General features: G+C 40.5%; 1 protein-coding gene across 4 annotated transcripts in view; it reads right to left on the bottom strand.

The window, feature by feature from the left end:
- PPP3CC (protein phosphatase 3 catalytic subunit gamma) overlaps positions 1-8,200 on the bottom strand; it is a gene marked incomplete at its 5' end in the record, with an annotated part of 89,598 nt that extends 81,398 nt beyond the window's left edge. For all 4 annotated transcript variants that reach the window (XM_079706504.1, XM_079706503.1, XM_079706502.1 and 1 more), the window contains one exon: positions 8,152-8,200. In XM_079706504.1, the coding sequence (XP_079562630.1) occupies positions 8,152-8,200 (49 nt within the window). The remainder of the gene's footprint in view (positions 1-8,151) is intronic.
- Positions 8,201-12,373: the final 4,173 nt, after the last annotated feature.

The raw sequence follows: 12,373 nt of genomic DNA, 5'->3' as shown, positions 1-12,373 counted from the left end.
ATTGATGTTTACTGTTATCATTTTGACACTTTTGAAGAGTTCAGACCATTTGTCTTGTAGAAAGTCCCATAACCTGGATTTGTCTGATCATTTACTATAACTAGATACAGGTTAAACATTTTTAGCAAGGATTCCATTGGCAATTCTTGAATGAATTCTTAAATTATCTCGTAGTGTTTACTTCATTCAGAATTTCACTCTCTTGGGCTGATATTGTCTAGACACTGCACAAAAACATCATGAATTCTTAGTATTCAATAAATCTAATAATGATCATCAAAGATACACATTCCCTTGTCCAGCTAATATAGCATATTTTTCTGTCACCCAGTCTAGAGAGCCTAATTACCAAGTTATACCCTCTTCTAATAATAGACAAAGACTCAAGAAACTAAAAGATTTCATGATAAAAATCTAGTTTGCCAACAAAATAAAACTGAATATAGGAAACTAAAAGTTCTCTCTGCATACATCTGAATAATTAGGTAGACTATAAGGATAACTAAGTCAGACATCACTTAGGTTAGGTTGAAATTTTTAGACCTCAGTTTTGCAATTTCAAATGAAGCTAAAATTTAACATGAAACTTTAAAACAGAGTGTTATATTCTATTAATGATTGCACCAAAGGATGAAAAGATTAAAAGACACCTCTTTATTGCCATTAGTAGCAGCAAAGCTCTGAAAGGACCAAAAATATGAGAAATAGCTGAATAATTCTGTCTCTCATAGACGTATGTCTAAAAATTAGCTTTTCCCCAAAATGTCATTTTAATGGAAAAATACTCTATTATCAAATACTGCTTAGGAAAAGTGTTTTAATTAATTCTTTTTTTAAAAAATTGTATTGAAGTATAGTTGATTTACAATGTTGTGTTTAAATTCTGCTGTACAGCAAAGTGACTCAGTTATACATATATATATTCTTTTTCATATTCTTTTCCATTATAGTTTATCACAGGATATTGAATATAGTCCCGTGTTAACTAATTCTTTAATTCACTTTAAGTAATGAGTCCTTAGCACTTGTCTCTCCAATAATCCGATAGCTTTTTTTTTAAATTTTACAGTAAAATGTGATAATGTTACTTTACTTAAGAAAGCTTTATTACCAAATGTCTGATATACATAAGGCTTCAATCACAACCATTATCATACGGGTAAAAAAGAACATCTTATTCCTGCTTGGAAATAATTAAGTGTTTAAATTAAGATGTCCTTTCTGAGGTTTGAGACTTTCACTCAGAGGTGTGAATCTCAAAGAGCATCAATTTCCAGTGTTTAAATATTATAGTCTGTACAATGAGATATCATCTCACACCAGTCAGAATGGCCATCATCAAAAAATCTACAAACAATAAATGTTGGAGAGGGTGTGGAGAAAAGGGAACCCTCTTGCACTGTTGGTGGGAATGTAAATTGATACAGCCACTATGGAGAACAGTATGGAGGTTCCTTAAAAAAACTGCAAACAGAACTACCATACGACCCAGCAATCCCACTGCTGGGCATATACCCTGTGAAAACCATAATTCAAAAAGAGTGATGTACCACAATGTTCATTGAAGCTCTATTTACAAGAGCCAGGACATGGAAGCAACCTAAGTGTCCATCGACAGATGAATGGATAAAGATGTGGCACATATATACAATGGAATATTACTCAGCCATAAAAAGAAACAAAATTGAGTTATTTGTAGTGAGGTGGATGGACCTAGAGTCTGTCATACAGAGTGAAGAAAGTCAGAAAGAGAAAAACAAATACCGTATGCTAACACATATATACGGAATCTAAAAAAAAAAAAAAAAAAAAGGTCATGAAGAACCTAGGGGCAGGACGGGAATAAAGACTTAGACCTACTAGAGAATGGACTTGAGGACACGGGGAGAGGGAAGGGTAAGCTGGGACAAAGTGAGAGAGTGGCATGGACATATATACACTACCAAATGTAAAACTGATAGCTAGTGGGAAGCAGCCGCATAGCACAGAGAGATCAGCTCAGCTCGGTGCTTTGTGACCACCTAGAGGGGTGGGAGAGGGAGGGTGGGAGGGAGGGAGATGCAAGAGGGAAGAGATACAGGGATATATGTATATGTATAGCTGATTCACTTTCTTATAAAGCAGAAACTAACACACCATTGTAAAGCAATTATACTCCAATAAAGATGTAAAAAAAAAATGTATACACCAAAAAAAAATTAAAAAATAAATATTATAGTTTGGCAGTTGTTAATTACAATGGTAAACTAAGTATAACTTAAATAATGTTGACAAATTCAACAGATGTGTGCTATATGACTTGCTCACATCGAATATTTATACTTGAAAATGTTTCTTCTGGGTTGGCATTGTATCAAATGACTGAAAATATAAAGGACCAAAATATTAATACAGGGCTTCCCTGGTGGCGCAGTGGTTGAGAGTCCACCTGCCGATGCAGGGGACACGGGTTCGTGCCCCGGTCCGGGAAGATCCCACATGCCGCGGAGCGGCTGGGCCCGTGAGCCATGGCCGCTGAGCCTGCGCGTCCGGAGCCTGTGCTCCGCAACGGGAGAGGCCACAACAGAGAGAGGCCCGCGTACCGCAAAAAAAAATGAATACAAGCACTTTCAAATCATTTTCATGCTGACTGAAACCACTATGAAAGAATTTAGGTAAAATTACAATATTTATGTTAAAATAATATGAGATATTTGCATAATAAAAGGTTTAATATATGTCATCCATTTTCCTTTTAATTTAAAATATACCAGTAGATGGAAATACAGTTGACCCTTGAATAAAGAGGTGGTTAGAGGTGCTAACCTTCCACACAATAGAAAATCCAAGTACATCTTACAATCAGCCCTCTGTATATACACGGGTGGTTCCCCCATACCCAAAGTTCCTCCCTATCCGTGGTTCCACATCCTTCGATTCAACCATCCTCAGATCATGTAGCACTGTAGTATTTACTATTGAAAAAAAATCCACGTATAAGTGGGCCCACAGTTCAAACCTGTATTGTTCAAGGGTCAACTGTATTGAAAAGTATTAATGAAAGTATAGTAATGAAAAGTATTAAGAGTAGTAGTTTCTGGAAGGAAAGAATATGAAGCCTTTGTTTTCTTCCCTTTTGCCTTTCAAATTTTATAATTAGCAGGGTTACGCTTACATTTAAAAGAAAAAAAATTTTTAATCCTTGGTAAATCCATTCTCATAATATGAAAAACGGAGAGAGGGGACAGAGGGGAAATAAATGAGGTACAGGTACCAGGGACTGAAATGGGGTTCAGGATATACTTGTGGAAATAGCCATTTCTGTCCATACTACTCTTCCTAAAATTTTTAAAGAAAGCTATAGCCACAGTATTCCCAGTGCCAGGATATCAAAGAACCAGCAGCCTTCAATGTGTGCTACAAATGGCAGTACATTGTACACTTGAATTCCAAGAGAATGGGAGAACTCTATCAGCATCCTCCTGAAAAGAAGTCTGGAGCTTCCCTAGTGGTGCAGTGGTTAAGAATCCCCCTGCCAATGCAGGGAACACGGGTTCGAGCCCTGGTCCGGGAAGTTCCCACATGCCGCAGAGCGACTAAGCCCGTGCGCCACAACTACCGAGCCTGCGCTCTAGAGCCCGTGAGCCACAGCTACTGAGCCCGCGTGCCTAGAGCCCGTGCTCCGCAACAAGAGAAGCCACCGCAATGAGATGCCCGCACACTGCAACAAAGAGTAGCCCCCACTCACCACAACTAGAGAAAGCCCACGCACAGCAACAAAGACCCAACACAGCCAAAAATAAATAAATAAAATAAATTTATTTGAAAAATAAATAAAAATAAAGTGCACATACATTTGTAAGTTGAGAAGGTGTACTGAACTGCTTTCTTGAAAAACTCCACTAAGTGGCAGAATACCTATTGAATATTGGTTGCTGTATTTTGCTGTTTGTCATTAAAACTTATCTGTCCATATTCTAGAAAATATTTATATTTTAATAAAGAAGATAGATCGCAGTCAGATGTTTCCATCCTTGAAAGAAAACAGAAAGGTAATATAAATCATAAAAAAGTCAAGGATATAAACAAAGAGTAAGAGGGGTGTGAACACTGTTGTTTCATATATAGACAACTAAGCACAGACTGTGGGCATCCTTCTAACTCTTGGGAAGCTAAATTGAGAGTACCATTTCTTTCTTTTTCTTTACCTCTTTTTTGAGAACTTCCAGTTGTACAGTGTTTAACATATGGGGATCAAATGTATCTATACTTTAAGATATTCTAAACATGGATAATTTCTAACCTAGGAAAACATGCAGTTTAAGTAAGTGAAAAGTTCAGGAAAATTTTTTTCTTGTAATCCTTCATTTGGCATTTGATTTATTAATTGAGAGTTTTATGTAAGTACTTATTAAAAGTATGTGATTTATAATATATAGAAAATAGCCACAAGAAAAAATAGAAAATTACTATATTTTATCTTGTTCTACCACTCCTTGTCCAGTAGTATGTGTACATGTATGTTCTAATGTATCATAATTTTTCATTTTCATTTAAAAATCTAATGTCCCCAATTCTATTCAGTTTTAAACTATAACAACTTTAACTTCATATTATGTAAAGGGCTAAAAGTATGATTTAAACTACAGATGGATATTATATTTTAATCCTAAATGAAAGATAATGTAAATAATAAGCATAGATCTGATTTGAATAAAGATTTTTAAATAGTAAAAATAAATAAATAAAGTGCACAATTCAATGATTAAAAAAAAAAAGAAGTCTGACATCTGTTAAAACCCATTCGGCCACCAAAGGGCAAACTCAGACAATGGATTCTCTATATCTGTTATGTAATGCCTAGTGAAATTTCCTTGTTGCTTCTGAAAAGATTCAGCCTACAGGAATAAACTTTTTATAAAAATCACTGTCAAAGAAAAAAAATTCCTTCAAATAGGAAAAGAAACTTGGAAACCAGAAAAATAATCAAGCTGAAAGATTTTCAAAATGCAATTATTTGGGTTTCTCGTTTTCTGCTCCAGATACGAGTAGTGTTGCCCCCAGTGTATATGGACTGTTCTAGAGGCTCACACAAATTTTAATTTTTAAAACAAAGAAGAAGCAAATGAGCACCAATTAGGAGTACATTACAGATGGCTCTCCATAAACATTTAATGAATGAGTGAAATCATAAGAATGTTTATATTTTTAAACACAAAATAAATACCTTCAACTGCTAGAGGAGAAACCAGCTGCCAGGGAAGTACTAGACAGACTGTACTATTGGCTTGTACGCTGTTATCCATGGGATTCCACCCAGATATCCTTTATATTGTAGAAGAAGTATTTTCCTGACTGGGAACAGTTTCCTAACTTATAATTTCATATGCTTTCCGATTCTGATATTTTTTGAATGTTAATGATTTCTCTATTATCCACTTATGAAGTAGCTGATCTAGTCTCACACTACTATCATGTTTCATAATACTACCTTGTCTTAAGCTTTTCACATCCGTTATGTCATTTGCGTGGCTGAGATGCTTGACAAAGAAGGTATTATTAACCCTATTTTGCAGATGAGATTATTGAAGCAAAAAAAGAGAGAGTTTAAGTAAAAAGGCAAGGTTAAAAAAGAAAGGCAAGGTCACAAGTAAGCCCGAGAAGTAGGAGTAAAACCTCCAATCTAGTCCTTCCTTTTAGGAAGGTTGCTATTTAAAAGACACAAAATACAAATCACTCCCACCCACCCACGCTTCTCCAAGATTTGCTCAAGCAAAACAATTAAGCAGAATTTAAAGTTAACAGGAAATGACAAAACCAAGAATAACTGGGGTGTGGTCTCACCTCTGAAAAAGATTTCCAGCTGTGAATAAATGCAAACAACTCTGACCAGAAAAGATAATATTAGATCAGGATTTAGAACCCAGTACAGTTCAACCGGACCTTAGCTATATATACAGTGACACCTTACTTTCTTAGAATAAACCTCAATATTTCAAACTCAGGAAAACCCAGAAAAAAAGCAACGTAAGTCACTAGGAAGCCAAAATTGCTGTGTTCAAGTTCTTATACTAAAGTTTTTATATACGAGACAAATCCACACATTCTAAGGGCTTGAAATCATTTATGTTTCATTTTTTAAGGGTAATCTTATAATAACATGCAGTAATTTATAAAATTTCACCAAAAAACAAATTTGAATCATATAGACTATGGGTATTCACTTAACTGTGGGCATGCCTAGCAATAAGCCAGCACCTGCATTTTAGCGACATTTTGTTTTACTTTACTTCTATATTTAAGGGTCTGAAAGGGTCATTTAAAAATTTCCTTGATATCTTACAGCACGTTATGGTAGAAATTACATACTACAATGGCGATCAGAATTTGAGATTCATGAAGGTCTGAGGACTACCACTAAGCTTCACTCAGATCCTATTTATTCTGACTTCACACACTATTCTGGTTTATCTGGTTTCCCTGCCTACTTCAGCTTAGAAGTGGCAGATTAGAAGGGCATATTTTGACAGATAGAGAGCAGTACTGCAGCAGATAAACTAAGAACAGACAAAAGCACTAAACGGGTATAGCAGTGAGAAGTCATTTTAGCACAGGAGGAAACTGCCAACACCCTTATACAGCAGAATGCACCGGCCATATTAACTGCATAGGACAGAAATTAATGTACATAATGATGACCTTGATTTATCAAAAAAGATTATGTTTAGTAGATTCTGAATCTTAAGAGAGGGTTATATACTCTTCATGGGTTATATACTATAAAGACTGACATTAAAATGGTCAAAAGAACTTAGCAGTTAAAGGGCTGTCAGTTCTATGAACAATTCTCTTAAACCCCTAATGATACCACACAAATGCTGAGTAGATGAATCTCAAAAACCTCATTACATTTAGTAAATATTATATAGTGTAGATAATTAACATTTATGATCAACACTTATGATGATGACTTTTTTGGGGGGGGAAACTACATTACACACTAAAATTACATACTGCAGACAATCAACATTTATGATGCTTAATTTTTAAGGGGGAAAAAAAACCACCTAAGTTATACACTAGAATTCTCTCCCTTCATTGAACATTCAATAATTTTTCTCCACTTAAAAAAAAAGTTTTCTTGTCACCAATCCTGGTTTCCTTTCTCCTTCTAATTACCAGAATGAAAAAATAAAAGTATTTTAATAGTTTTCCCCACTTACAGCTAACCCCTTTATTCAGAGGTCACTAACACACCTGGTCTCGGTATATTTCCTTCTTACAAAATAGTGCTTTCAAACCGAGTATTAAAACTCAGAAAGAAGAGTTGTACTTGTCTTATGTCTGAACAAAAGAGGCACATAAATTAGTGGTTATGTTTAAACCACTATTCTTAGTTTAAGGGCAGAAACAACTACAATATAAAACCCTGTATGTATTAGTAAGGAACACTTTAGTTTATTTTGGACATCTGAAACAGAGAACATCATTCTCCAAGTCTCTATGGCCAAAAGGAAAATAAAACACCAAAAATCGTGTCAAGAGATCTGGAGATCCCTTTCAAATATCACAATATGAATTTATTTGCATTTATTTCACTCTATTGTTTCTTTTACTAACAGCAGTGAATTGTGATGATCTGAAGAAAGTGGGCTAAAAGGTACGTGGTATCCATCCTTAAAAAAAGGGTGGGGAAGAGGCAAGAAAGATCTGATCCTACCGAAGAGGAGCGGCAGAAAGATCTGACTTGGAAGGGTCTACTCAACTCCCTACCCACATCCCCCTAGATGGCTTCCCCCAGGTAAGAGCCTAGAAACGAGGAATCGTTTCTTTTGAAAAATATGTGGATCCAGACTCTTTGGGGGTGGTGGGAGAAGAAATCGCCACCCTGCCTGGAAATCCGACACTACGGGAGAGAAATAAGCAATCTCCAGCTAGCTACTGGTCCAGGTGCAACAGAAAACGCCCGGCGCCCCCGCGGGGGAGCCCCGGTGGGGATCCCGGCCTCCCGTCTCCCACACCCCCTCCAGGTCCTCCTCCGGGATGGGCGCCGCCAGGGACCCCGCCGCCCTCCCGCCTCCTGTCCTCGGCTCCTTCCCTCCGGCCCCGAGCCTTCGCCCGGCCGAGCGCCGTTTCCCGCTGGTCGACTGGAAGGCCCGGCCCGCTTGGCACCTTTGATGACGCGTTCGGTGGTGGAGAGGTGGAGGTTCCTCCCGGACATGGTCCCCTCGGCCTCCTCCCGGTCCAGGAGACCGCCAGACGTGCGCCTCCGCCTTCGCCTCCAGCGGTCTCGGCTCCTCGGGGCCGGTCAGTCAGCCGTGCCCCGGCCCGGCTCCTCAGGGCGGCCCAGGCACCAGAAGGAGGCGGCCGCGGCAGCCCGGCCTCGACCCCCACGGACAGGATGCAGACCCACCGGCCGCTCCCTCCTGAGGCGCGGAGTCGCGACCGCCCGCGACCGCAGTTGAGGGAGGCAACCCCAGCGGCCGCGGCTGCGCGCGGCCCGGCCCCGCGTGCGCGCGCGCGCGTTCCCGCTCGACGCCCTCCTAACTTCCCGGCGGCCCGCGCGCCGCCGCCGCCGCCGCCGCCGCCGCCGCGCCGAGGCCCAGCGCGCGGCCTCGCTGCCTCAGCCGGCTCGGCCGCCTGACCTCCTACTCCCGGGCAGTCGGCGACCCCGGCTTTACCCTTCGCGCGGAGGCTCTCGGCCCGCGCGGCCGCCCTCCGCGCACGCGCGCTTCCTTCCGCTTTAGCTTCCGACAGTAGTTTTCCCTTTTCTGCCTGCCCCTCCTGCAGCTGACTTCTTCTCGGCTGCCTGCGCCGCCCGGGCCTGGAGCACCTAACAGCGGCCCCTCGGTCCTGCACCAAAGGCCCCAGTGGAGCAGCGGCCATCTTGTGACCCGGCCCGAGCGACCCAGCAGCCTCTCGGCGGAGCAGTGCACCTCCTGTCCGCTTGGGGCCACCTTGCAGGGATCCCTTGTCCTCCCAGACCTTCCCCACGGGTGACCTCCCTCCCTTTCCTCGGGGTCTCCCCCCCAGTCTGTCTAGGAGTCGTTATCAATTTGATCAGGCTCCTTCCCACAGTTTACCCTCCCCCCAGTCAGAAAACCCATTTAAACCCCTGGTTTAAGTTGTCACATTTGTCGAGGGCGGTTAGTATAGTAAGGAGGACGATCGCGTCCATCCTAGTTCTAATCCAGTAGTGCGCGGGGAGGGGCGGTTTCCGAGTGGGTGGATAAGACCCTCCGCTAGGCGCCGTGGCCTCCTCTCTGCCTTTGCACTTGTCAGGAAGGGGACGGCAGCCGGCTCCATGGAGCCCCTGGGCCAGACTTCCTCTGTGCAAGGAACTGACCTTTTCATAAGTTCTGCGTGTCACCTACACAGCTAGAAGCAATCCTTTCTTCCCCTTTGACGCAGTGACACAGTACCTGCCTCCCCCGGTCATCCTTACTGTGGAACACGACGGGCAAGTCTCCGTAGAGTCAGCAATCTGGCTCCTCTCCAGGTTAAAAACTGACCTTTTCTCTCCTTAAATTGTAAGCCTAGAATAGAAACTGTCTTCCTTCATCGAGTATAGTGCCTGGTAAAGTCAAAAGTATTTTGATTTTAGCCGTGATAGTGAAATATTGAAACTGAGATCCAAGGAAGTATATGCAAATTACAGGCAAACCGGTCTTAACAGTCACTGTGGTGGCCAATGAGTAGTCATAGTTGGCTCTGTACATTTAAATTAAACAAAATATAAATATTCATTTCTTTAAGTGCACTAGCCACATAAGTGCTCGATAGCTACCTGTGGCTAGTGGCTAACTAATTGGATGTGGTAGAATAGGACACTTCCATCACCGCAGAAAGTTCTTTTGTACAGCTTCCAGGTAAAAGATTATAGGAGTTAAACCAAATCTCCTTTAATATAGATTTATGTATTGGGAGGAGATCTGGGGATACACACTGGAGTCAGACCCTGAATTATGCCTTGCAGTTTTGACCTAAGGCCATTCATAGCAATCCCAGCAAGGCAGGAGCACCTGAAGGAGGTGAATAGATTTTGGTTCTGTTTTCTTGGGTCTTGACTTCAGGCTTCCACCCAAGAGAATTGTTCAGATATCCTGAGGAAGTTCTTCACTTAGGAAGTAATCAGAGCTCCACACATCTATCAAACAGAGCAAATTTCTAGTGGTCAAAAATAAATTGGCCCCTGCAGCGTAGTAGAGGCTAAAAGTCATCTGGAAGAACATAAACAGGATGACTAAAAACAAAGAGTTTAGGAAAACATTGCAAACCAATGTGAAGAGATGGATTATCCAATAATAGTTGTGGAAGCAGTAACCAACTATCTGGATCTCAGATATATCTTTCTTCTTTTGGCCACACTGGGCAGCTGCAGGATCTTAGTTCCCCAACCAGGGATCGAACCTATGCCCCCTGCAGTGGAAGCACAGTCTTAACCACTGCACCGCCAGGGAAGTCCCTGGGTCTCAAATTGGAGCCACTCCTTAACACCAAACTTCATAAGTAATAAAATATGAGAATTAAAACAAGATGGTATTTTTCACATAGCAAAATGGAAAACATTTTAAAAAGGTGACACTCTTGGTAGAATTATAAATTAGCACAATCTCTCTGGAAAGGGATTTGGCAGTATCAATCAAAGAAGATATATGTATGGCCAATGAAAAGATTCTCAACATTGTTAGTCACCAGGGAAATGCAAAATAAACCATACTGAGATACCACTTTACTAGCCTAGTAGAAGAGCTAAAATTAAAGACTCTCGGGCTTCCCTGATGGCGCAGTGGTTAAGAATGCAGGGGACACGGTTTCGAGCTGTGGTCCGGGAAGATCCCACATGCCGCGGAGCAACTAAGCCCGTGTGCTACAACTACTGAGCCCACGTGCCACAACTACTGAAGCCCACCCACCTAGAGCCTGTGCTCCGCAACAAGAGAAGCCACCGCAATGAGAAAACCGCGCAGACGCAATGAAGAGTTGCCCCCGCTCGCCGCAACTAGAGAAAGCCCGTGCGCAGCAACGAAGACCCAACGAAGCCAAAAATAAATAATTAATTAATTTTAGAAAATGACTCTCAACACGGAAGTGTTGGCAAGGATGGGGGCAACTCTCCTACATCGCTGGTGGGAGAGGAAAATGCTACAACTACTTGGGAAGTTTCTTGTAAAGTTAAATATACACCTACTCTGTGATTCAGTAATTCTACTCTTGGGTATTTTACCCAACAGCAATAATTACCCAAACAGTAGAATACTACTCAGCTAATAAAAAGGAAATAATGACTGATGCATGCAACAGTATGGATGAATCTCAAAAACATTATGGTGAACAAAAGAAACAAGACAAAAAATAGTACATACTATATGATTTCATTTGCATAGGAAAATGGTTAAATGAAGTATGAAATTGGATGCAACATTATGCATTATGCAAAATCATACTTTAGATGGAAAGATATTGGCTATCATGAGAAAAGCCTCAGGAGATAACGAAAAGTGAAAAAGTACAGTATGGACCCCATATTATTAACAGACAAGCTAACGTATGCATAAAAATACTAGAAGGAAATATTAATATGTTCACTCATTGAATAAATATTAATTAGGTGCCAACTGTTCCAGGCACTGTGCTAGGTAGTAGGGTTACAGTGATGAACTAAAATCAACACAGTTCATACCACCATGGAGCACTAGCTGATGAGGAAAAAACTTAACAGTAGCCATCTCTTGGTGGTATGATTAAAAGTCACTTATAAAAAAAAATTAATTTTCTGTATTTTACAGATTTTCTATGGTGAGAAAGTATTACTTTATAACTAGGAGAAAAAAGTATTTAAATGCTCTTTTCTTTCAAAGGCCTGTTGTCCACGCCTATTTCCAGTAGCATTAAATATTCATTTGGGGAACTTTCTGAGAGACTTCTCTGATCAAAACAAAACATCTAGAACCACTCAATGAAAATATAAACAGAAGAAAACTCTCATTAAGCTCCCTTCCCAGAAAATTTTTTTTAATGGATAAGGCTTAAATGTACTGGTGGTAGTGGTAATGTTTTTAGTCATCACATCAATAGCTCCTGGCAACAACTGGAGGGTTCTATTTCACTCAGCTTGTACACATATCCACCTGGCCTGGGTCAGCTGCATTTTCATTTAACTGATGAATTTGATTCTCTTTCCTTTTACTTTTTGCATTGGTCAGAATTGACTACTTAAAACTATCAAGATTCATGCTAAGTTGGCAATTCTACTAATTTCTTCAAATTTAGGTTTCCATGTTACAGGGCTCGTGAGACTTGGTATATTTCCTTATGACACTCCCTAAGCACTTCATAAACCTTAATTAATGACTAACTCTTCTGAGAAATAATTACGAATGCTTTTAATTTA

The sequence above is a fragment of the Hyperoodon ampullatus genome, assembly GCF_949752795.1.
Source record: "Hyperoodon ampullatus genome assembly, chromosome: 6".
Classification (NCBI taxonomy): Eukaryota; Metazoa; Chordata; class Mammalia; order Artiodactyla; family Ziphiidae; genus Hyperoodon; species Hyperoodon ampullatus.
This window is presented reverse-complemented; position numbering and strand designations above follow the sequence as displayed.